The 26,266-nt window shown below is 45.5% G+C and overlaps 1 protein-coding gene and 1 long non-coding RNA gene across 2 annotated transcripts; one reads left to right on the top strand and one right to left on the bottom strand.

The window, feature by feature from the left end:
- Positions 1–7,008: 7,008 nt before the first annotated feature.
- LOC136440754 (cytochrome P450 2U1-like) lies at positions 7,009–24,488 on the top strand. The gene is made up of 7 exons (XM_066436859.1): positions 7,009–7,163; positions 18,031–18,416; positions 18,857–19,012; positions 19,883–20,077; positions 21,207–21,299; positions 22,281–22,413; positions 22,839–24,488. Exons 1-7 carry the CDS (start codon positions 7,076–7,078, stop codon positions 23,018–23,020), a joined length of 1,233 nt encoding a protein of 410 aa, XP_066292956.1. The 5' UTR covers positions 7,009–7,075; the 3' UTR covers positions 23,021–24,488.
- LOC136440755 (uncharacterized) lies at positions 22,064–26,055 on the bottom strand. The gene is made up of 2 exons (XR_010756704.1): positions 25,752–26,055; positions 22,064–22,998 (listed from the first exon to the last, which is right to left on the bottom strand). It is a non-coding gene; the product is annotated as an uncharacterized lncRNA (long non-coding RNA).
- Positions 26,056–26,266: the final 211 nt, after the last annotated feature.

The raw sequence follows: 26,266 nt of genomic DNA, 5'->3' as shown, positions 1-26,266 counted from the left end.
TGGGTATTTGTTTGCTTATTTTTGTTATTGCTTATTGATTATTAATGATTTATTATCTTTGTTCCCGTGACACCCTCCCCTCCAAACCGGACCTCTGGGAAGAAAGGCTAAGATCGACAGGGCACTTCCAGTAGAAATAAAGCTATTGATTGATTGAACTGATTGATATTTTGCACACGTTACACAACTTTGCTCACAAATGTCATTTGTGAATAAAGTTTTCAAACAGTGATAATCTTTCCGAAGCAACAGCTTAACGTTACATACTCTGTTTGAGTCTTTGTTGTTTATCTGTTTGTAATCTATGTGGGCGGTGGGGATTTCTTCGGTGCGAGCATGAAAACGGATTTATTGTAAACAGAACATCTGGCGAGTGTCAAGCCAAACTTAAGATTAGCCCCGTACAGCAGTCACCTTGGTAGGCGTTTTACTTCTTGATTTTTACAATGTTCTGTGGTCACCAAACAATGTCCAAGTAGATGTTAGTCCGGGCTTGCTTTTTCGGAAGCATTTCGCACGTCCCTTTAGTAAAGCACAAGAACTAGGGCAATTACCTACAGTTGCCCCCCCCCCCCACACATCCCGCCCCCTTTGTACCACAATACCACAACGACCCCTCTCACAGATATTCGATGGTTCATACATTGAAATTGTAAATTGGGAACAAAGTCTTGATGATTTTTCCAAAGCAATTGCAAGTGATTACATACTGTGTGTGAATCTTTGTTGTCATCTAACCCTACGGAAACGAGTGTAGTGGGCCTTTCTTGATCTTCGGTACGAAAACAAAATGACAACACAAAAAAAGTCAAGAAAACAATACCCAAGAAAAAGTGAGCATCGCATTCATGTACAGACTTGTCCTCCCCCTAAGCTCAAGTACAACGCACCTGTTCTGCTCACCTGGTAACAAAGACGACAGGTGTTTAGCTGCTCGCTCCTCGAACTGAAGAAAAACACTCCTCAGGTTTTTAGCAACATTCCCACGCGGCCGTCCTGTGACGTCCCAAGTGCCCGACTGCGTTATCTTTACCCCGTGTGTTTACTGCCGACAGTTGGGGCGGTTATGACACCGTATATGTGCCTGGGGACAGATCAACAGGGCCTCCGGTGGGTGTGTAGGAATCTCCAAGCAGATCTATGGGTGGCAAAGACAGTATCCAACATCCAAAATAAATTGTCACTGCCACCTATAGATCTGCTTGCAGATTAGCCCCCTTGGCAGGCTTACCGAGTGGCGCCGGGGTTTCTTTTTTTGGGAGAAGCGTTACTTTTGATGGGCGCATAGCGGCGGTTACGGGCCCCAAGCAGATGCTGTCCGGATAAGTCCGGTTGTGTTCGAGTATGTCAGGGCGGTGTCCTGTTTATAGTTTTTATGAAGTTGTGTCCAAAGATAAATCGTATGCAAAGTCTGTTACTCTGATGCAATGTTGTCCATGAGGTACTATACGTGCATTACGTTTTGGATATGCCCCCCCCCCCTACCACAACAGCCCTCCCACGCGTACTTTCAATGGCTCTTCCCCTAACACCGGCTTTGTTATGTTGACCCTATGGCAGCACTGATTTTATGACTCTGTTTTATGGTTCCTGATTGTGTAAGGGGACTTTTTGAGTAGACAAAGTCGGGACACACCCAGCACCTCATTGGTCAATCTTTGGTCACGTGGGGAAATCAAAATAGGTGTGACGTAAGGACGTGTATGCTTCTTATCTTTTGAGAAAATCATCCTCTTCAAACCTGGCTCGGATGAGGACGACGCGGAGACATGTTTTCCTGCAGTTTATCCCTTTTACGGAAGGCGGCGCTTTCTTATAGTGCGCCGTGAAACGACTCCTAAGTACTAAGTATCAGCTGCAAGTGTTTTGTTGACACATTTGGTGTCACCTGTCGCCGTGCGCGTTCGCGTCGCTTTAAATGGTGACGACACAGTAGTGGTTGTGCTATAATTGGTGACGACACAGTAGCGGTTGTGCTATAATTTGGGACAATACAGTAGCGGTTGTGCTATAATTTGTGACGGTACAGTAGCGTTTTGATATAAGATGTGAAGATACGGTAGGGGGAGTACGGTATAGACTGGACGACCTTGGCTTGGTTAACGTCAGGCCACGCCTTTGAATCAAGTCTGTCCGCACTTGTGTTATGTTACGCTACAATTAGGGATTATACGGTAACCAGTGTGGCCGGCCTTGCCTCTCAGTCAGTCAGCAGCCCTCCCTGTACGTACCTGCGTATCATCGTTACGCTACAATTAGTAACAGTACGGTAAACAGTGTGGACAGCCTTGCGTTGGTCATCAGATCTCACTGTTCGTCCGTGCGTAGTACTGTTCCGCTACAGTTAGTGACAGTGCGGTAACCGGCGTGGAGTGCAGTGTAGACGGCCTTGCTTTGGTCATCAGGTCCCAGCGTTCGTCCGTGCGTATTATCGTTACGCTACAATTATCGACAGTACGGTAACCGGTGTGGGGTGCAGTGTAGACGGCCTTGCTTTGGTCACCAGGGCTCAGTGTTCGTCGTCTGGAGACAAGCCTGTGTACAGTCGGTCTCGGTCTGCCCTGCCTCGGGAGCCGTTTTCTCGCCATGCCTGCCGACGTCGGCCTTGTTCTCGCGCCGGCGGACAGCGGTGCGCTCACCGCCGCCCTCGTGCTGGTGCTGGTCTCCATGCTGGTGGCGCTGAGCCGCCGCAGGCCCCGAGACTTCCCCCCGGCCCCGCCCGGCGTGCGCGCCTGGCCGCTCCTCGGGCACCTGCCGGCCCTCGGCCCCGAGCCGCACCGCACCCTGGCCGCCTGGTCGCACGGCTGCGGCGACGTGCTTGGTCAGTACGACAGGTTTGGGTTTTGTAGCGACGTGCTCGGTCAGCACGACAGGTTTGGGTTTTGTAGATGAAGGTTAGGGCCCTATCACACTTGTGCGTATACTGAAGGGCGCGTGAGTTGCGCATTATCATTTTTTGGGTTTAAATAAGGTTTGCTGGGAGAATGTTGTTTTCTACTTTGACCCACCGTTGTGCAGCCTAGTGATCGAACCTGAGAAATCACTTATTCGGCTGCAAACTTAACCTAGACCAAATACGCAACTCATGCGGGCTTGTCTATACACACAAGTGTGACAGGGGCTTTAGACATCCAGGTAGTAAGGTACGCCGAAATAGCAGTTACTCAAGCAACTGGATATGATTTTGGAAACGGTCAGACGTTTCAAGTAGCATCCACTACTTTTCATCAGTGACACAAGATTTCGAACAATAGGTTCTTGCTCAAGTCATTGACCAAAAGTAGTAGATGCTACCTGAAACGTCTGACCGTTTCCAAAATCATATCCAGTTGCTTGAGTAACTGCTATTTGGCGTTTCTTTGGTTTTATTTGAAACTTTTCATGAATGACATTCTCCATACGCCAAATCAGTTACTCAAGCAACTGGATGAAATTTTTGAAACTTTTTGAAACTTGAAATTTTCAAAGTTTTATCCAGTTGAGTAACTGTTTTTGGCGTATCTTTTTGCCTGGATGTCTAACCTTCATCAAGACATTCTCGATATCTTCCATGATATCCATAAGCTTGATGTACATGTGTTTGGTTTACCTTTTATTCTTTCTTTCCTTCTTTGCTATTGCTACTATACGTTCAGTTGACATACAGCTAAACCTAAAACCTACATGTGCTATTGAATCGTCTCCACCATTCTCCATGCGTTGCTGGAAAAGATATAGAGCCCAGGATGTCTATTTGGCCAGTTTGTACTATTTTTCCAGAATCCTATGACGTCTTGTAGAGACTTGTACTAAGGCCTGTGAGTTCGTAACTAATCTTATTCATCTCATACCGGGGTGTACCTGTAGTCTTAAGGATACACGTGTTGGGTCTAAGATATATGACTCTCGTTATCACCTTACTACTAATCTCCATGCTAGTAACTGTTCGTTCGTCGGCTTGTTTTGCGCGAGTCTTGAAGCGTACTGTGCATTTGATAATGTTGCGGAAAAATTTCAGACCGACCGTCTTCACTTAAAAACACCTAAGAAAACAACAAGAAATATCCTTAACAGAGGGGCGTTCTTATGTTAAAGGAGAGTTATCTCAGAGTATAATCTCCAAGCAGGTGTAAGGATCCGGCCCAGTCTCAGCGCGTCACGCGTGTTTTTGCGACATTTAACTGGCGTCTTTCTTACAATGCACCTTTTCAATTCCTGGCTTCCTCCTAAAAGGTGCACAAAATGCTGGAAAAACAAAATGAAACACACACACACACACACACACACACACACACACACACACACACACACACACACACACACACACACACACACAAAAGACGCTAAGACTGACCCGGATCCTTTCATCTGCTTGGATATTATATCTATCGTGGTTATATCTTGTGGGCGATCTGTGTTTAGCACCAGATAGATCAGTCTGGCATGCTAAAGAGGATGGCGCTCTTGTGAAGGTCGGGTCACTGACCGGGAGGTCGGTCCGCAGCTGAGGTGAAGGCTTCTCTATGATCAACTCACTTTTATTTGATAGCTTAAAGCGAGCGTGTTGTTTCGGGTAAAGTTGTCAAATTGTGTTTGGGGGGGCAGGAATATTAGCCTCTACCAGGCCCCGCGGGATGGCTGGAAAAATAGTAGAAATTGGCCTAATAGAGTGAATAGTGTGCCTGTATAGCGGAGTACCCCTGGCATACTATTCACTCTATTTGGCCGATTTCTACTATTTTCCCAGCGATCCGCGGAGCCTGGTAGAGGCTACAGGAATATGTCACTGCGTGGACGATAGGAGACGTCCAATCCATGTCACGTTGAAGACAGAATTCGAAGTTCTTTGACAAAAAGGAGGGAAAGAAGGAAAGAAGGAAGGGAAGAAGGAAGGTGGAAGGGAGAATGAACGGAAGGAGGGAAGGGAAGAAGGAAGGGAAGAAAGGAAGAAAGTGATGAAGGAAGGAGGAAAGAAGGAAAGGGAAGAAAAGAAAGAGAAAGGGAGAAAGGGAGAAAGGGAGAAAGGGAGAAAGGGAGAAAGGGAGAAAGGGACAAAGGGAGAAAGGGAGAAAGGGAGAAAGGGACAAAGGGAGAAAGGGACAAAGGGAGAAAGGGAGAAAGGGACAAAGGGAGAAAGGGACAAAGGGAGAAAGGGAGAAAGGGACAAAGGGAGAAAGGAAGGAAGGAAGGAAGGAAGAAATTGCGTTCCTCCTCCGTCATACTTGTTGTTCACATGTACATCCCCGCGTTTTCTGCATATAAAGTAAGAAGTGCAACCAACGGAGCGAAAACTTTACCCGCGAGATTCGTCATTAGATGAGACCACACACTCGCCACTTCCCTGAACAACGACTTGAACTTCAGAAACCTCAGTTCTCTCGGACGTTGCACCCTACCAGTAGGGCAGATCTTGGCGCGTGCAAGGCTGACTGAACCGTGGGACTAACGGGACTAGAAACCTCCTCAGAGGGCGTTGAACCTTTCCTGGTGGCAGGGTCTTGGCGCGGGCCGAGACTTGGAGACAATCGGGCTATTCTGACTATTGTGTGATGCAAAGAAAATACGCTTTCACGGTTGCGATACATTTTCTACGATTTGTTAACACTCCAGTTTGCTCGTGGTCATGCACATTTCTGTATGCGTGAAGTTGAGCCAGGAAGTAATAGCCTGGAGTCCAGCCTTGTTAGCTTTGGCCCGCTCCCCAAGATCTGCTAGCCGCCAACAAGCGGATCTTGGTGAGCGGGCCAGAAGCTAGGAACGCAGGACTCCAGGCTAAGGAAGCAAAGGATCTAACCTCCCAGGGATTATTTTAGCCACGTCGGCTAACACAATCCTTCACGCACGCACGTTTTCACGGTTTTTCTAGACTTTCTCTTTTTGTTAAGAATCGCAGTCGCAGTACGGATTCGGTTGCGTTGTACAGAAAAAATGTCTTTGTTCTTTTAGATACGTGTGGACACTTTTCTTTCCGTTTCTTGGTTCAATGCCCTGTGTATGGATATTTGCCAGATGATCCAACTTTCAAGGCAACCTTATTCGGTAATTCCCTCTCCGACGATGCCAAATTCAATTTTGGTTGTACCGTTATCCCCCAAGTACAGCACTATAATCATTTTACTCAACCCGAAACCGCGTTAAATGCATAAAGCGCTCTTGGTCCGAATGTCTGATCACATTTCTGCGAAGCTGATACAAATGTAACCGAGTTAGGGTTTGATTGGTTTTCTTTCCCAAGGCCGAAATTTCTTGGACTAATGCTAGGGTCACATTTCCTAACCGGGGCCCGGCCGGGCTGTTTGCGGAAACGAAAAATCAAAGTATGTGTCAATAGATTTGCACAAGCTATGCTCTTAAATAATTTTGGGTACGTTTTGTGTTTTTGTTGTCTTTTATATCATACTTTTCGTTCCCAAAGACTGCCCGGCCGGGCCCCGGACCCTAGCATTACGGAGTCTCTGCGTACGCAAAGTAGTGGCGGCAAGGTGGGCTTACAGAGAATCTAAAGATTCTGGGTTCGAATCCCCAGCAGTGCCCAATGTTGTGCCCAAGGGGAAGACACTTCACGCCTACTTTCTCACTCGACTCGACGGGTACCTAGCTTCGGTTAGAGACGTCCTCTGGGATGGAACGTACATTGTAAAACTGCGTTCGCGGAGAGCCACACACACCTCGGGCACGTTATGTAGGGGTCCATTCCGGTACCGGTTAGCCTGAGTGCCAGCCTTTTTATATATTAGCTTCCGTAAGCTACCGGGCTTGGGTAGCGCAGCGGAGCTAGGGTAGCGGACGGAAGCTAAAAAGGCTGGCACTCAGGCTAGGTACCGGTGTGAGTGGATCAAGCCTCATAGTCCGGACTTACGCAGCTTATACCAAGGAGGTTTAAACCTCCTTGCTTATACTCACTGGTCAAAACCGGTGTGTTACACCTAAAGGCGATCTAACGGTTAGGCAAACAAGCAAACAAGCAAACAAACAAACAAATCCTCGTCTTGCGTGGGGTCCCTCTCAAATACGTCATAATCTATAACTGTGTGCTCTATCCGCAGGGCTGCGGTTCGGGACGGATGACGTAGTGGTATTGAACAGCCTGGAGGCGATGCGGGAGGCCCTGGTTGCCCGTGGAGACGCCTTCTCCTCAAGACCCCGGATGTTCATGATGGACATCTTCTCGGACGGTGGGAAAGGTACGATATTTTGATGACGTCATGGCGTTTTGGTACTTCCCTTTGAACTATAACAACTGCTAAACATAATTCCACCTGGGTACGATTCCTCAGAATTGCCTTGAAGAAGGTGACAGATGGTCACCGAAACGACTCGGTGGAATAAATCTCTTGGTTGTTTAAAAAGAGTCTTTTTATTCAGTGACTTACCAACCTGATGAAACTATTCGCGGATTCTGTCACAGTCCAAATTTTTCTAGTTTTCGCCATGACAACGCCCACAGTGACTGTGCCCTGACTGTGTAGTTACTGTGAACTGGAGTGGCATGAAGCCCCGCTGGTGGTACCGTTAGATAGTCACGCTCTCAGTGGGGTGGGAGTGGAATCGCCTGGTTACGCAAGCTTATGTAATCGGGCTGCGTAATACACGTTTGTGATTGTAGTGCGAGGTCAGTGCCACGGCTGAGTTCAATGCCACGGCTCAAAACACTCCGTGCCAGTTGTCTGCTCGAGATCAGTTCTGCACGGATTTTGGGCACAATGCCCTGTTATTCACCTTACTATAGGACCTCTAGCAATGCTGTCCTGGTCGTCAAGGCGACCGCTTTGTAACAGCCTCTATGCCACGCCGGGTTCTTAGATAACCTACACATTGTCAATGTGGTCCTTCCGTACCTTTTCATTCGTTGAAAGCAAATGGACTGAAGAAAAAAACCTTGTTTCTCCTACCATCTGACAGCGAGCGCCCTCATGCACTCATTCGTTTCTTAATTAGTTACATCCATCCATCTATCCATCTATCCATCCATCTATCCATCCATCTATCCATCATCTATTCATCCATCAATTCATCAATCAATCAATGGAGTGGTCGATAGACCAATCAATAGATGAATGAATACACAGACAGACTGACGGCATGGATAGGCTAATGCACCCTTCGGAATTAGAAATCAGTCCAAGCTGTCTGTAGTCACAACAGAAAAGGGTCACAGACGACCAGTATAGACAGGATTCTTAACGCTTGGATCAATGGGAAAATGATTTAAGGGACATGGCCATGGTGACCATATTGTCCTCATGTGAGAGTGGTCAGCAGAACACGTTTGACTGTACATCGTTGGCCAGGTGGCTCAAATGCAGGTTCGACTGTGTTTAGTCTCTGCTACTCGCCACATCCGGTTCAAATTACATTAAGCCTGTGGTCCTGGTTAGCGTCTGGAAAAGAGTAGCATCGTCCTTTCGAATGGGGACGTAAAGCCGGCGGCCCCGTGTATGAGACACGTAAAAGACCGCAACACACGTATCCATAAACGTAGGGGTGACCAGGTGTCCTTGGGTATAAAAAGCGAGCCGTGGCGAAGCTTCATTGCACCATCAGCTACGGAAAAAGCAATACGCTTCGTGTCAAGCATTACGCTTCGAGCTAGACAGAAGAAGAAGTGCTTAGTCTAGAGTTTCCAGCCAGACATGTCCGTCGGCGCGAAGAGTAACCCTGCCACCGGTCGGACATTCCAGAGGCTCAGGGCGTGGAAATACGACACGTCTCAGCCTGGGGCGTTACTGTAGCATAGTGGTCTCTAACAGCGAGAACAAGCCGAAAGTACTGGTACTAGAAAATACTAGATTTTTTTATGGACATGGTTATATATATGATTGTTCACATGTGACATTGATATGAATATACATATGGTTGTTAACATGTGACCTGTGCTTAGTCCAGTGGGGCACGAATGGACAATAAAGGTCTTATTTCATTCTAACGTTACCAAACTAATTTCGCCGGCTATCGGGAGAATAATTGCCGGGAGAGTTTGGCCACCATAGGGTTTCATTTACAGGCGCAGTCTCCGAGGGCGAAATGTTAACCTGACAGACTCTCCCGGCCAATTATTGAACTTTGTTGCCGAATTCTGTGATCCGTACCCCCGTGGGAAGGCCTGGTGGAGGCTACTAGTGGCCTTTCCGGCCGTCCACCTGTCTGCAGGAAAGCCCGTAAGCCACGGCGCGCACGTACACCCGCCTTCGTCTCGGAAGGACGGCGTCTGTATCCAGTAGTCAGAAACTTATCTCTAAGCAGATGTAGGGAGGTGAAATTGAACCGGGAGCTTGAGAAACGTTACGATTGTACCTTTATACATCTGTTTGAGAATAAGGCTGAACGCCAGTCTGGGTCGAGCTCCCGACCCACCATTGCGGAACAGAAGTGGTACTGCTAGTCACTACACCAACGATGTAGAGGTGAAAAAGGTAAAGCGGTCGAACCTCAGACTGAGGACGAAACATGGCGCTTTTTCGTTAGCTGGTAGCGCAATGCGGCTTCGCTACGGCTCACGTATCAAGTTTGGCAAAGCACTCTTCTCGATAAGTGTGTTGGGGTCTTTACGTGCAGAGGTTTGACGCCCTAAAGCTCCCTCATACACTGAGCCGCTGCCCCCCTCCGATGGGACGATGGTGTATAAAAAATTGAAAAAAAAAGGAACCAAATGGGAACGAAACTGAGCGAAATGGGAGCAAATTGGAACGAAACGGAGCAAAAATAAACGAAATGGAGCAAAATAAGAAGCGAAATGAAACAAAATTGATTTAGAATTTCGAATCCCGGGAAGGGTATCCTTGTCGGAGCTGCACCGTCTTTCGGAAGAGACGAAAAATGGGGGTCCCGTGTTCGAGGAGGTGCCTTGAGTGCGTTACAACAGCCTCATTACTCAAATGGGTACCTACTGGCTGAAATGATACAACCTGGTGAATATTTACATTTTGTCTTTTTCTGTCCACCACTAGAGTATCCAGGGCACACGTACACCACTACAGGCTGAAGCCCCGGTCACACATAGCCGAACATGGCCTCCCGACCCTCCCCCGACCATGGTTAGGAGTGATTCGGGAGCTAGGTCTAGTCTCCAACCAGACCCAATAGATTGCAAAGACCTTATCCAACTGCCAGTTTGATACGGTCTTTATGCAACCTATAGATCTGCTTGGAGATTAAGCTAGGTCGGCTGTGGTCGGCTGGCGTTCGGCTAAGTCGGCTGAGTCGGCAAGCGTTCGGGAGCCATGTTCGGCTCTGTGTAACCGGGGCTTTAGCCAGAGCACGCGACGAAGTAGTCAGTAGGCCAGCGCGGCGCGGTGGTGAAGGACAGGGCTGAGGTGAAGGGCGCGGTTAGTGTGTACAGGCTGGCCTTGGTCCGGATTCGGGTACAAAACAGCAGATTCAACACAGGCCATTCCGCTCGTGCAGCCTGCCTCTCAACAACTAGCCTCCTTCGCAGGCCCCTCCGCTCGTGCAGCCTGCCTGCCTCTCAATAACTAGCCTCCTTCGCAGGCCTCTCCGCTCGTGCAGCCTGCCTCTCAACAACTAGCCTCCTTCGCAGGCCTCCCGGACGGCGCCGTCGTTTATTTTTTTGGGAGCGCTGATCCGCAATTTTCAACTTATCGGAGCCAGGCTGGATGGATCGTATCTGCTTGGGGGACCGTATCTGCTTGGGGGCCCGTATCCGTCTGGGGGACCGTATCTGCCTGGGGGACCGTATCTGCTTGGGGGACCGTATCTGCTTATCTGCTTGGGGTACCGTATCTGCTTGGGGGACCGTATCTGCTTGGGGGACCGTATCTGCCTGGGGGACAGATACGGTCTGCGTATCTACGCCATAGTGTCACTATTTTCGTAATGACGTTTGTAATTATATAAAGGCATTCAATTTTCCATATTCAAGAGCTACCAACATCTGATATTCTCTCAATCGTCCACAGTTTATCCGCGTTGCTCGAGGTCGTTTAAGGTTTCCCTAGTGGTTAATAAGTGGAGCAGTCAAGGATGTGTATTGTGGGGAGACAATAGAGGTCACCATGACCTAAATAGTTCTGTCGCCTGTAGTCACGTTAGGTTGTCAAGGACAGGTGAGGGGGGGACAACGACCGGTTCAATAGGGGGGGGGGTAAAATACACTTATTTGAGATATTTGGAGCGAGAAAAGGGTTAGAAACTGAGAAACGCACAGTAAAACGCTGTTTCAGTAATGCTTTGGTCGCATTTCCAAACCGAGGCCCGGCCAAGCAGTATGTTAGAACGGAAAGTATGGTATAAAAGACAACAAAACTTTCACACAAAACGTAAAATGATTAGCCATGTGCATAATTTGTGTACATTTCTTGATATACACTTATATCTTTTTAGATGACATGTTGTATAATCTAGTATGTAATATAAACCTAAGTTTTGGCTTGACATTGTTAACGATTTATATATAGCTTAATCTTGTGCATTTTTTTTCCATATGCGCTTCAGTCTTGTGATGGTTTTGTTAATTTTGTTTCTTCGATGTAATTTTACTTTGTGTTCTGTGTCCGCCGCTATGTGTGTGTTTGACGCATGCGCACTTTGTGAAAGTTTGTATTGAACTTTGAATACTGTTCCCAGGGCTAACCCTTTGTAATAGCCTCCGGCTAGTTGGGTAGTCCTGGCTGTACTTTCCTACAGTCAAATAAAATCAAATCAAAATCAAATCTTTTTCGTTCCCGGAAACAGCCCGGCCGGGCCCCGGTTTGGAAATGAATTAAGCTTCATGTTAAGTGCCTTTCTAATAGTTTTTATATTGGCGTCGTGGTAGTGTAATGGCTTGGTGTTTGGCCCAGAACGCAGAGGTGCTGGAATCCCCGGACATGCCACATAAATCCTGTTCCCTTGGGAAAGGCACTTTACACACATTTCCTCGCTTCACTAAAAAAAAGCTGGGGTGGCCAAGTATTATGGTTACCCCGGCTTCACCCAGCTGTAAGGGGAGGAGCCTATACCTAGTGTGGCAATGTACAGCACTACTTTGTTCGTTATTTTTTGCACCACTTTTTTTATTCTTGTTGACGGCGTGCACCACCACCACCGGCCACACTTGGGTAAGGCCTCTGACCATAAGTCCTAGACACTATGCCCCACGCGGGGTTTTGTCTAGTATCACGACAAGACAAGACAAGACCTAGGTTCGGTTAGGGACGTCCCTGGGATAAGACGTTCGTTAAATGGAGTTTCCGTGTTTGAGGAGAGCCACACCTTGAGAACGTAAACGAACCCACCGCACTTATAAAAAGAGTAGGGGTCCTTCCCAGTGTGAGCGGATCAAATGGATCTGTTCGCATATGCAGCTTGTTCTGTTCGATCAGTACAAACCTGATGTGTTACTGCTCTCCAAGCAGAGGTTGGTGGGGATAGCGGACAAGAAACGCGGCATATGATAAAAAGGTTACAATCTTCCCCACCAACCTCTGCTTGGAGAGTTGGTGGGGATAGCGGACAAAAACGGGGCATATGATAAAAAGGTCACAATCTTCTCCACCAACGTCTGCTTGGAGAGTAGTGTGTTACGTCATTGAGGTAGTTTACCGGGTATGCAATGCAAACAAAAACAATTCAGCAGTAACGCCATTGGACGTTTTCGGCGGAGAATGACCTTGTTGACATGCATGAGCCAACTGACCTTGCTCAAAGTGACCTTGTTTAGGTTGACCTTACCAGAACATGTAAACACGTAAATCTGGGCCCCAGACAGGCTGGTGTGACGTCAGTCTTGCTGTCTGTGTGTCCCCCGCATTATCCAAGCAGATGTTAGGTCCTAGCTTGTTCTCGAGTAGTTTTCGGCGGGTTGTGCGTCTTCATGATTCAAATTAAACATGGCTTTATTGGTTTGTCGTAGTTAGAAACTGAGTTATAGACCAATGCAAAACGAATCGACATGTTTAGAATATAAATGTAAACATCTAAAGTCATCTTATATGAGAGCGAGATTAAAATACATAAATGATAGAATGCTCACTGCAAGTTAATACCCGAAGACTGATAATGAATAGTTTTGTTTGCGTTCACATTTTGCGATCACATCACAAATTGCAGTTAATTGCAGGTACATGATAGAAAGATGGGAAAACATACATGTGTCCGTGCACTGTGACCGACACTGTTGTAACAATAGACTACTTTATACCAGTGTTGGCTAAATCTACACAAATATTAAGGTGGCTTATAAACATACCGGTGATAGACAATATCATTTAACGGAATATGTCTTTAAAATAGAGTCTCTCAACATAACTGGCACTAGTAAGAGTGTATTTATAGGGTGCGCATTTTCAATGTGGCTCTCGCATCACTAGGAAGATACTACAAGATGGCGCCCTACATCTGCTTGGAGATTAGCCATGTACCAGTAATACCACCAGTAATATGTATCTCCAACTGGCTCCTCGTCGTTTTCGGCGTTTGCACGTCTTTCTCGTGTCAGTTATGATGCATTTTTCTCTTTGAAGGGCAAATAATCCTTTGGCAAATATCAATCCCGTTTGGCTAATTTCTCGTAATTTTCTTCTGTCGGCAAAGCAGTCTGGAGGAGACTGATGTGTTAGTTAAAATCCTCCCACACCGTAAGGTGTATAGGGCGGTGCCCATCCCCGTTTCATGACCCTGTGCCACACTGTTGTGCAATCACTGCAGCAGAGGGCTAGTCCACTGGCGGTGAAGTGTGTTTAACTTCCATACTGTTTCAGAAGTATGTACCATTTTTATAAAGTCTTTGGTATGACTCAATGCGCCTCTTGTCCAGAGGTGTCCTACCTTGGGCTTGAACCCCAGTCCTTCTGGTCCAAGTAATTTGAACAAGATGTGGTGAGAGACAGAAGCGCAGACCACTACACCACAGGGACACCCCCGAGACTGATGTGTACTACTACTACATTTGCTTTGGTCCGCAATAGGTGGTGATGGCTTTCTCTTTTCGGCCTTGTATGACTGCTAACTTTAGACATAAAGGACCGTCTCGAGGCAATACCATAGAAAGCCTCTAGGAGGATCAGAATCAAAAACTTGCACTTGCCTACCAGTATATATAATAATAATAATAATAATAATAATATCAGGTGTATTTGCAGCCAGTGCCACAGGCAGGTACCCAATGTGTAGGGTAATGAGGCTGTTTAACGTGTTCGAGGCACCTCCTCGAGCACGGGACCCCCGTTTTACGTCCCTCCCGGAAGACGATTTCGTGGAAAGCTTCGTGAGGTTACAGCAATCCGGACGTCCTTGGTTGGTCCCCCATCCAAGCACTGTCCGGACCGCGCGTTGCTTAACTTCCGAGATCAAGGGATCGGGTGTATCCAACGCGCCACGCGGCCGTAGTTATGAAATATCATACAGAACGACCCTCCACTCCTCGAGTTATGCTGTCCAAAAACAACTTTAACCCGCAAACGGCACCGAAAACGCTTGGTGAAGATAAAAGACGAGAGCCCGGCTGAATGTTTAGTCTAGAAAAGCAGCCTTCAGAAGGCGACAGTTCGAGTTCTTCCATCTTTCGTCTCTCCAAGATTGACATTTTGCAGAGTTCAGGAACTCCGTCTGGCCGGAGACGCTGACTGGAACCCCGCGGTGATTGGCTGCAGCCATCACGCTGTTCTTCGTACCCTTGAACTAGAGCCACGTTGAACTTGAACTTGAACCGGAGTCACGTTAATCCGACCGGCTCGACATTAAGTTTGCCAAATGACCTCTCGACGGACTGTTTCTTATTTGGTCATCTGACGTGCGTGGCAGTCTTATTTTTCTCTCCACTTGTCTCATTTCACAGAGGACCATTTTCAGACTCTGTGCAAATTTTTGGTCACCATCTTTTATCGTTTATCATTTGTTTTCTTTCATGGCACGCTGTACCTCGTCTCTTTATGTTCCAAGTTAAATGTGATTATTTTGATGTTTATTCTGTTGTTATTAGATATGAGAACCCCCTATAATTTGATTACCAAGATGTATAGGTTCTCATTTACTATGTGTGATCATATATTATTGTTGCCGGGTTTCATGTATCAGTTTTGTGGTTTTTCATGTGTTTCATTTATTTTGTATATGTGCCATGTTTTTCTTATTATTTCTTTGTTATTTGAAAACTGATAAAAAAATGTAAAAAAAAAAGTTTTGGTCACCACCAAACTCCCTTTGGCTGCTGCAAATGATAAACAAGGACGAAAGAATTAACCATTTGCCAGATGAGCTCAAGTACAGATTGTCTGTTTGAACCTTTGTCTATTCATGAGAAGTTCAAATCGACCTGCAGGCCGCTTTTCATTGAGGTCATGAGGGAAGAGGTGAGGGCAGCGTTCCCGCCAGCCTAGGTTCATGAGTGCGTCCACCAAAATATAATATTGGGTGGGGGGGGGGAGCGCCGAAGGCGGTCGCAATGTAGGGGGGTCCGGGGGGATTCTCCCCCGGGAAATTTTGGATCTTCAAGCCTTCAGAAACGCAATCTCCCGCATTTTGAGAGACAAATCATGCGATTGAGAGTGGTTGTCAGTGGTCCCTTTTACCGCCGCCATTGTCATTATCGGTGGCGGTGCTAACGAAAACGACCCAAAAATGTGCTTTTCAAAACGCAGGAAATCGGTAGATTATGTTGTCACCGTGACAACATAATCTACCGATTTCCTGCGTTTTGAAAAGCACCGTGAGGGTCAGATACAATATAACAGAGATACGGAACATTAGTTCTGATGAATCTATCAACATATATCATTACATAAACATGGTACAAAACACATAGTAGCTGCTTCATGGGTCGTGTCCATTGGTTAGCAGATAATTAATCTTCCAGGCCTATTTGTACTATTTTGTCAGCAACCAGGGGCATCTGGTGGGGAGTAGCAAGATCGGACGACGAGCCAGCAACTTGTAACCGTGGCCTTGTTCTCTAACCTTGAACCAGAGTTACGTAAGATCTTACATTGACGCCACCGCCTGCCTGCCACGTGTGACCCTCTGACATACAGTGTTCTGACGATTGTCTGACGCAATGGTTGGAGAGCTTTTGGCTTCAGAGTCAAGTTATCCTCAGTTTATAATAATAGAAGTTTAGAAGTTTACTGCAAGTTCATGCCCGTGGGCTAATTGCAAAACCATGGTAAAAAAACATAGGGAAAAACATACATGCGTCAGTAAACTGTGCCTGACTTTGTTGTAACAATAGGCTACTCGTCTGGCACTAAATGCGACTGTTGGCTATATCTGAACTAGCTGGGTTTGACTTCTTTTTGGAGGCAGTGGAAGACGAAAAGTCCCACTTAATTATTTCTGGGTTCTCTGATTTCAAGAGAAAGGTATCTTTTTTGTCCATCCGTGAATGTGTAAAAGTAGGGATATGTCGTGGTAACTTGTTTAAATAATTCTAACAAAATCTGGATTCACTCTATAGACCAATGGAGCGTTTAGCATGGATTTACACAAAACACGAGCCTTAGTCCCTAAGCCGTAAAGAGACACACTATAGTTCGATCGTTCGGATCCTTTGGTCTTCCTAAATGACCATTTTCATAATCTTAATAAGACTACATTGGGTGCTTGAAAAAAATTGGTTTTCCAGAAGAGGTAGTCAACTAGAGAAGGACGTAGGTCAAACTGGAAATTTATTCACGGTACAGTGTATTTGACAGCATATTTCTACTATTTCGTCTTCAGTCAAATGAGTCTGCTGGAGACTTAGAGGACCAGGCGACGAACCAGAGTTAACCGTCACCATGACGCTGTCATTCGCCTTGAACTTGACTTACATCATCTCATCCCCAACTATCTGGCTGTCTGTCCTCCACGTGTGACTGTTCAACCCATCGACCTCCTGATACTTTGAGTTAATTGTAACGCCAGTCTGAAGTTCTAAGGCTTCGACCTGGCACGTTTTTCGACGTCCAGACTTTCGAAGATTCGCCCTTTCCGTTTTTTTAAACAGAGTTAACCTTGACCATGACGTTCGCCTTGAACTTGACTTACATCATCTCACCGTCCTCTCGATCTCGGTCTGTTGGCCACGTGTGCCTGTTTAACCCACTGATAACCTGATACTTTGAGTTACAACGCCAGTCTGGAAAGTTCTTGGCCACCGGAGGATGATTATTTGGATGATATCGAAGACTTCGACGTATGTATTTAAACAGTCGGACTTTGTTTATTTTTTCAAAAACATTGAAAAATATTCCCCCCTAGAGGAGCGATATCACCAATCAAAGGTGTCTGCTGGAGGCTAGGAAGACCAGGCGGTGAACTGTGACCATTGCGTCATCCTTCGCCTTGAACTTGAGTTACATAACCTCACCACCATCTGTCCGCGTGTCTGCCACATGTGGCCGTTTAACGCTCTGATGAACTGATACAAATTAGCTGACATCATGAGATGTGACGCTATTCTGGAAAGTTCTGAGCCGCGTGAGATAATTGTTTAGGTGACATGGCTTTGGCTGATGCTCCCCTGATGTGAAAAGGCCGAAGACATCTGAAGTCGCACAGAACTGGATAGAGACGAACGACAAGCTATGATGATGATGTGAAAAGGCCGAAGACAAATTTTGCTTTTTCGAGAATGTTACGGTTTGAACGACATAGCTGATGACGAGAAGTTACTCATGGCAGAAATTTAGTCTCTTTTCATTATCTTCATTCGAAGTGGAACAGTTTAGAGGCGAACCCCAGCCCAAACCTACAATTGATTGCAAGGACTGCAGAACACTGGGGACTGTTTGAGAAGCGACACCAAGCGGGAGCATGGGGTTTTGCATGATGGGGTTTTGCAAAAGTTAGATCAGTGTGAAACAAGACCATACCATGTCCAGGACAAAAGATACAAAACCCGGAAGTTCTTCTGCAGTACCAAGCTCACACACTAGGCGGTCCGAGATCAACTTGACCTTCGTCTTCTCAAAACCTAACCATACATCATCACACTCTATCCAGCGGTTCTTATGTTATACTGGCCACAAACATCCGGGAACATAGACAAACAGACAGACACGCCAAAGACATGTACAATAACTCCATTTCAAGGAGGTAAAAGCATATCTTTAACACACGTTATTTTCTTTACTGCAGGACTGGTGTTCAGGAATTTCGGGAAGAGCCTGATGGAACAGCGTAAGTTTGGGATGGTGGTTTTCCGCGACATCCTCTCCAAACCCCGCACGGAGACCATGATGATCCGGGAGGCCCAAACTCTCGCCTCAGTTCTCGCGCAGACGGCCGGCAGACCCACGAGAGTCCACGAGAACATCGGCCTGTCTCTGCTGAACGTCATGTGTTCGCTGTGCTTCGGCAGGAGGTTCGACACCAGCGATCCAAAGTTCCGCGGCTTCGTCCAGTCCTTGGACACGTTCGCCAAAAACGCGGCGTGCTGTCAACTCTTCAACATCTGCCCCACTCTCGCTAGGGTCCCCAAAATCAACACCCCGGCAGTCCGGGTCAAAGCAGGCATCAGAGAGGTTCGTTTGATTTTTTTTTACATTCATGAACGCGTTGGTATTGTTTTCGGTCTGTATGTTTGTTTGTCCTAATGTGTGTCGGTCGTTATTTGAATACTGCAGAGTGACAGGATGTGAGGCGGAAAATGGTGCAAATGGAGACTCGCTGGATGGGAAGGCTGGTTTGGTCCGGGTCCAAAGTTGGTTCCGCAAACTGGCTGGAAAACGCATAGACAGAGTTATAAAGGAATTCCCAATAATAAATATAACAGCAAATTCACAAAAACTCGCCCCCAATTCTTTAGTTTAACTGCTTTTCATAGGGGACAAGAAAAAGAGGAGCACCAACATATAGCATGTATCTCAAAGAAAACACGATATCATAAATCTGCATTTATACGATGCAGTCAATAGATCAGAAAAGCAAATAAATAAATTAACAAATTTTGAAAACGCTACAGGTGAAGGAATTTGTCCGGTCGGAGACGGAAGGTCACAAGGTCAAATTTGACAAGGGGAACATCCGAGACATCATCGACGCCTTCCTGCTGGAGATGGAGTCGCGCAGGCGCAGTGGGCGGGACCTGGGCAGTTTCACGGAGAGGGAGATGGAGCAGGTAAGAAAGAGCTGTTCAATCAATAGATATGAATAAATGGATAGATATTATATGATAATGAATGAATGAGTGGGGTCGTGTGGCGGAAATGGTAGAGCGTGCGGCTGTCAAACAAGACATGTCCGAACTTGCGCCCCGACGTTGTGCCCTTGGGAAAGGAGTCCTAAAGTCCAGAGGGGGGGAGTTATTTTCCAATAGATGATAATTTTAGGAAGTAAAAATGAATACTTTTTACAGTATACGATAAATTAACCCACTAGTCCAATGCGCATCAAAAAGCATTCAGTATTCTACCAAATTCCCCAGATGACCGTGTATTTTCTGATTAATTAAATTAAACAACCTCAGCCTATGGCTTATTACAATGTGCCTGACAAGGCCTGACAAAAGTTAGATTACAAAAAGAATGTCAGGGTGGTTAAGAAAACTCGTCTTCCTTTGTGTTCTTTTATATCTAAAGGTTCTAACTTTTCCTCATTCAGGTGATGCTGTATTTGACTTTTTCTCCACGGGCGCCGAGACCAGCTCGACGTGTCTGCGGTGGGCGGTGTTCCTCTGTGTACCCGGTCATCTAGGCTATTGCTAGCCACTACACCCCCACACGGTTTTAAAGGTTCTAACATTTCCTCCTCCCATCAGGTGATATTTGACCTGTTCTTCACGGGCGCGGAGACCAGCTCGACGTGTCTGCGGTGGGCCGCGTTCCTCTTCTTCTTCCGGTAATGTCCATCGGCCGGATCTCGGCCATCACTTACATGTAAACTGACATTGACACCTCATCTAGTGGTGTACCCGGACATCTAGGCTATTGCTAGTCACTACACCACCACTCAACGAGTCTAAAGGTTTTAACGTTTCCTCTTCCTTCAGGTGATATTTGACCTGTTCTTCACGGGCGCGGAGACCAGCTCGACGTGTCTGCGGTGGGCCGTGTTCCTCATGGCGGTGTACCCGGACATCCAGGCCCGCATCCACCGGGAGCTGGACTCGGTCCTGGGGCCGAACGGGGAGGTCACGCTGGACAAGCGCGCCGCCCTGCCGTTCGTGGACGCCACCATTAGCGAGGTGCTTATTTCTTTTTCAAATTTCATTCATTGTTTGTTTGTTTTGTTTGTTTGTGCCTTTATTTATTCTCGAAATATACTCTAATCGGCCTTCGGGGCCGCTTTTCATAGAGGTCGAGATGAGGGGATGTCAAGGGGTCAACATAACAATAAATAACTAAAAGTTTGGTCAAACAAGGTGAATCGAAATTATAACAATAGTACAAAGAATAAATAAACAGTGAATACACTTTTAACAGCCGAATCAATTGTCATTGATTCGGCTGTTAAAAGACAGACATGACTCACTTACTTAGCGGCTCCCGTGTCGTCCGACAGTTGAGGCAGTTAGGTTGGCCCAGCAGGCTCGGTCAGCAGCCCTCCTCCTTACATCCCTCCAGTTCAGGTTGGCTGCTCGGAGGTCCCGCTCAATTTGCCAGGGGATATTACTAACTGATCTAGGAGTAGAAACGCATCGGTGCTTGCCAGTTTGTACTCGCATGCAGTTGAATCTTGTCAGGGCGAGTAAGGTAAAGCGGTCATCCTCAATTGATGAGGTGAAGCATGATGCTTTTTTTCAAGTAGATAGTGGTAGTGCAAATGTGGCTTCGCTACGGCTCGCGTTTAGGCTAAGTACACCGGGTCACCCCTACTTTTCTCAATAAGTGTGCTGGGTTCTTTTACGTGCAAAAGTTTGACGCTTGAGGCTTATGCCTAAAGCTCCCCCATACACGGGGCCGCCGGCGTTACTTCACCATTCGAAATGACGAATGTCAGGGCTACTGCTGACAAAGACAAGGAAGTTCAAATTACTTTAATACATGTACCTTCATTCTTTAGATAACAGCCAAACTGCGTTACAACACGAAAGAAGCGTTGTTACTGTATTTTGGCCTCCTCGTACTGCACCCTTCGTCAGGTTCCAATGACAAATCACTCACAACACGTGACCTGACGCACACGTCACATTAGCCATTGTTCAAAAGTGTCAGAAAGTTTAGATCAGCGCCCGTTTTCCCTTTTTGCTAGCTGGTCATACAAATCTCGAAGGGGAGATAACAAAATCCATCCATCCATTATTCCTTCCTCCCGTAATTCATTCATTCATCCATCCATCCATCCCTTCATTCATTCTCTCCCTCTCTCTCCAGGTGTTGAGGTTCCGTCCGGCGGCGCCATTCATGTACAGGTGTGCCACCAAGGACTCCAAACTACGGGACTACTTCATACCCGCGGACACGCAGGTAGGATATCGATAAGATTGAAAAGGCCGAGAGAGCAAAGCGGGCATATGGAGAAGGGGAGAGAGAGATAGATTTTAAATTCCAAAATTGAATGGGGTCGTGTGGCGTAACGGCAGGGTGTTCGACTCAGAACCAAGAGGTCTCGAGTTCGAATCCCCCTGACGCCACTGATGTTGTGCCCTTGGGAAAGGCACTTTACACGACTTTCCTCACTTCGCCCAGGTGTATAAAAATGGGTATGTTGTTATCTGTACGTAGCACTGTTAATATAAGTTATAAAAACTTGAGTGCAGTGCCACGTCGTCCTTGTCTGTCAAAAACTGAAGTAAAAAAAAAAAATTCTAAAATTTTTATGCAACAAACGAAAAACAACTCAACCTTTGACCTGCGAATTTCCGACCGTCATCTCCGCTCTTCGTCAAGTATTCTGACCCACCGATGACACGTGACAGATCGGGTGTCTTAAAGACCCAATGGTCCATGTAACTGTGCACTGTGCCGGACTTTCTCAATAGCAAAGTTACTCAAGCAACTGGATAGGTTTTGTAAACGGCCAGATAGCATACACTGTCTTCCGCCAGTGACTGATGTAAGTAAGTAAATTCTTTTTGCGTTGAGTATCTAATTACCTGATTGTCTCACCTTCGTCGATGTACAGTCAAACGTGTCTAAGAAGACCACCCAGGGGACCAATAGAATCCGGTCGTCTTGGACATGTGGTCTTCTTACAAATAGAGGTTAACAAGTCAAGACAGAGGCACCGATTTCAAAGTTTATGTCGTAATTTATTAACAAGAAATTATGCTAAACAAGATGCACTTAATCGTTTAACAGCAAAGCTCGTCTCCATTATACTGCTTTCGGATTCCACATTTACGATATTTCTTCCCTGTTTTCCTGGATTATTTTGCTAAAATTCATCCAGACTTTCTTTGATACCCTTTATCTAATTTTTACTTGCGGTTTTTTCACCATCTCCAGGTGCTGGTGAACCTGTGGTCTATCCACATGGACCCGAAGCACTGGCAGGATCCGGACCAGTTCAATCCGGATCGGTTCCTGAATCCGGAAGGAGCCGTGAAAATTCCGGAAGCGTTCAAGGCTTTCGGACTCGGTAAGAGGCTCAGAGTTGTCATTCGACAAGATTACGACAGTAGATTTAGTACCTTCTGAAGGCAGTTGTGTCGTATAGATTCAGCTGAGGCGTACACGTATGACGGGAAAGGTGTTGCATATCCTGGTCCACTAGGTTTCGGTTTTGTCCAACATTAAAAAAAGGACAAAAAAGTATCGCACAACGAATATGACACTATCCGAACACTATGTTATGTTATGTTATGACTGTCGAGTAAGAGGAACTAAATTTTGTACACTGAGAAATGACAAATGTAATGTCTATAAGTGTGTACTATTCAATTGCTACGATTTTATACACACAACTGAATATGCAATATTAACCATACTATCAAGGCAGCATTGAGAAGAGGACAACAAACAGTTGTTTAGATGTCAAAGTCTATTTTTCCTATCCACCCCTAGGCCGTCGACTGTGCTTTGGTGAGCAGATGGCCCGGATGGAAATTTTCCTGTTCTTCGCTATCCTCATGCGGCACTTCACCTTCACGCTACCAGAGGGCGCCCCTGCACCGAACACGATGGGTGTCTTCGCTCTGACGCTGTCGCCGCCGCCTCACGAGCTCTGCATCTCCAAGAGACAGTGAAAGAGCGATACGTGAATGAGACTGATCAAGTCTGTTTCAAATACTAGCGTAAGATTTTCTTCCAATAGTATGTCAAATGTCTTAATGTCACAACATTCCTGTATCTGTTTATACACATGACTTAGAAACTTACCTCAGGCAGATGTTTTTTCAACTCTTTCTTTTTATTGGTTTTCAACTGATACATATATTTAACCAAAAAAACACATACATGGCAGATATACAAAATAAGCGGCATAACACGTGTAATGTTAACAGCAAAACTTGGTCTATGATCACAAAAAATCATGAGAACCCCTATCAATGTAAATAACAGAATAACAAACTGAATTCGAAATGAAAACATGTAGCAAGTGTTAGGAAGTTATGTGATAACGTTTTCTGGTAGTGAGATATCATAGCGGAGGAACAGAACCGACCCGATAGCTATGATAGAATAATGACAGGGAAGGGATAGCAGGCTAGTGAGATATATAGCTGGATATATATACCATGGTCTTGTTTTTGATACGTAAAATATATAACATCATAAATATACTAGTATCATTATTTCATGTATATAAAATTATCAAGATCGATACTGTATGCAAAGTTGAACACCATATCACAATTACTATATGAGCACGGGGACCTCTGACCCGTCATTGACGTCACGTTTCCTTATAAGGTCACGTACGTGTAGTGGGTTAGTAATGGTACTGAAGAAGACCAACGATTTTGTCGAAAATTCGGTAAGTCGCAATTTCGTTGTGTCGGTTTGAGCCAATTTTACACCTATTTGCTCTATCACTAATGGCATATATTGATATTTTTGTGTAGGTAAAAACTGTACGGTACGCAAATAGTCGAAGTCGACGTATTATTGATTTTATTGTACTTACTATATTTCGTCATATAACTATGTTAAAGTTCAAATAACGATATTATCGTTTTACAATTATACAAAATAATATCATGAATATATTCCATATATCTGTATATTTATATATGACGAAATGAACATTTCAAAGATACAGGTGTTGTATTGATAAACACGGAGGTTTGATTGATAACAAAGTTTTTTTGTACGCAACCAAGTATCATTTACCTGGCCGGCGTTTCGGTGACCGTCTACCATCTAACTCGGGACAGGCGGTCACAGAAGCGTCGGCTAGGCAAATAACACTTGGTTGCGTACAGGGAACTTTGTTTTCCATAGTTTTACCAAACTGATGAACCATTCACGGAGCGAAGGTTTGATGCAATAACTTGATTGTTGTTTTGTACCGTACTTTACAAAAAGTTTGCATGATGTGATTGTCTACAGGCTTGAAGCTTGTTTGAGGATGTTAATTATAGTCCATCGCGCGTTAACGTTGTGACACACCTGATGTGAAGGGATTATTCACACTAGTGTTAATACTTTTTGCTGAGTAACTTTCTGGAAAAAGATTCTTGGATTGAGAGTGCCATTAAAGTTGAAACATTCTTGTTGTTGTTCTTGTTAGATTTCCAAAATTGACGTCATGAAGATTAATCTCCAATATCTATGCTTTCAGTTTGTTTTGGACTTTTTTTTCAATATTACAAAACGGAAAGAATGTCATACATTTTCTTATGGGAAGCATTAAAAGTAAAACAATAAAATTTGATCGAGTTGCTTGAGTAACTGTTTTTGGCGCAAAAACAACAAAACATAATAAAACTTACGAATAACAAATTGATCACCAATAAAAATGTGTAATTGCGTTTACAGTATTACAAAAGTCAGCCAACTCTTTATCATGCCACGGGTACCTGATTGGTCTGTAACGGTGTAAGGTAGACACCATGCCACCTGTCGTCATCTTTTGCTTACACAACACCCCGTTACCTAGCAACAGGCCGCCAGGTGATACCACGCCGCGGGGGGTCGGGAGGGAAGATGGTACCATGGGTCACACACCTGGGTCAATAGAGGCCGATGAACCTGTCACACAGTTTTGATTTTGTGGATGGCAGTCATGTGCGCATAGCCTGAGTACCAGCCTTTTTAGCTTTCGTTCGCTCCCCATGACCCGCTACCGTCTGATGGTAGCGGATCGCCACTTTGAAAAACAGTGGGTTTGAGAGATCTCTAGTGCAGCACCCCCGGGTATGCACATGTACAGTTTAGATATAACGTTACAAGGGTGCATTATTCTGGGGGATGATAGGCTGGAGATCTGTTTCTTTTCATGGTGGTGGAATTATGTACCCTGGTGGCATTATGTTAAAACGTTAGCTAGTTTGTATCGGAACGTTCGTGTCACATACATGGCGCAAGAGTTTGCCTCCCAACTTCACGTGATCGACGAATGTAAAGACGATGGGTGACTCAGCAGAGATACGACACAGTCATCTCATTTCTGAAAGATTCGGCCCCTTTTGTTCCTGGTCGAGTGGTCAGCTTCTATTTCAACCAAGGAGGCAGCGACCTGCAGGGTGGTTTCTTAAAGGGCGGTTCAGAAAAGTGGTCTTCTTTTTCAAATACGTCGTATCGGTTACGGCAGGGCTATGGCAATCCATTGTGACCTCTAATGAATTACAGGTGTTTCAAGGAAGAAAAGTTTGAAGTGACAAGTAATGATCACATTTATCTAAGTGCGAGCTGCGGCAGCCAACTAGTTGACGCCAAATTTAAATGAGAAGTAGTTTTATTTGACTTCCAAACTGACAAATTTCGTTGTCCGAGCATTACATAAAGTCCTCTTTTCTCTCTCTCGCTGCTGACCTGTTTGGCTCAGCTTTCGCCCTCCCTTTGTTATCCAATCAACCCCTTCATGTCACAGCAAACCAGCCCTGCAGGAAGGGGTTTGTCTTGTCCCTTTATCTGAGTCGACCTGACGAAACCAAATCCCGTCGTCTGAAATGCTATCACCGCACGAAAGGGCCATTAAGATATTAGTAATCGGGTCAAAATTGTGCAAATGTCATTAGCTGAGATCCTACAATACCATTCCACGGTTTATCTTGAAATAAATGACGCAAATAATGCAATAATACGCCTTTGTTTGAACGTTGTCTGCGGTATTGTGTTTGAGAATTCTTTTGTATACGACTCCATGGCAACGGCCGAGTCCATACTTCCGGGGGTTTCGGTACCCCCGACTCACCTGCAAAATATACCAACAGCTATCCTTATTGATACAAATATAGAGTTTGCAGTAGTAAAATAGACTGTTTACACTGAAATCCTTCAGTAATTGAATGACATAAGTCGTATTTTGCTAATCTAAAAAGTTGCAA

The sequence above is a fragment of the Branchiostoma lanceolatum genome, chromosome 8 (genome assembly GCF_035083965.1).
Source record: "Branchiostoma lanceolatum isolate klBraLanc5 chromosome 8, klBraLanc5.hap2, whole genome shotgun sequence".
NCBI lineage: Eukaryota > Metazoa > Chordata > Leptocardii > Amphioxiformes > Branchiostomatidae > Branchiostoma > Branchiostoma lanceolatum.
This window is presented reverse-complemented; position numbering and strand designations above follow the sequence as displayed.

Coding starts and splice junctions, on each gene's coding strand:
- LOC136440754 (XM_066436859.1), top strand. CDS start 7,076: ATGCGGGAGGCCCTGGTTGCCCGTGGAGACGCCTTCTCCTCAAGACCC. Junction 7,164..18,030: donor CTTCTCGGACGGTGGGAAAG/GTACGATATTTT, acceptor TCTTTACTGCAG/GACTGGTGTTCAGGAATTTC. Junction 21,300..22,280: donor TCATACCCGCGGACACGCAG/GTAGGATATCGA, acceptor CACCATCTCCAG/GTGCTGGTGAACCTGTGGTC.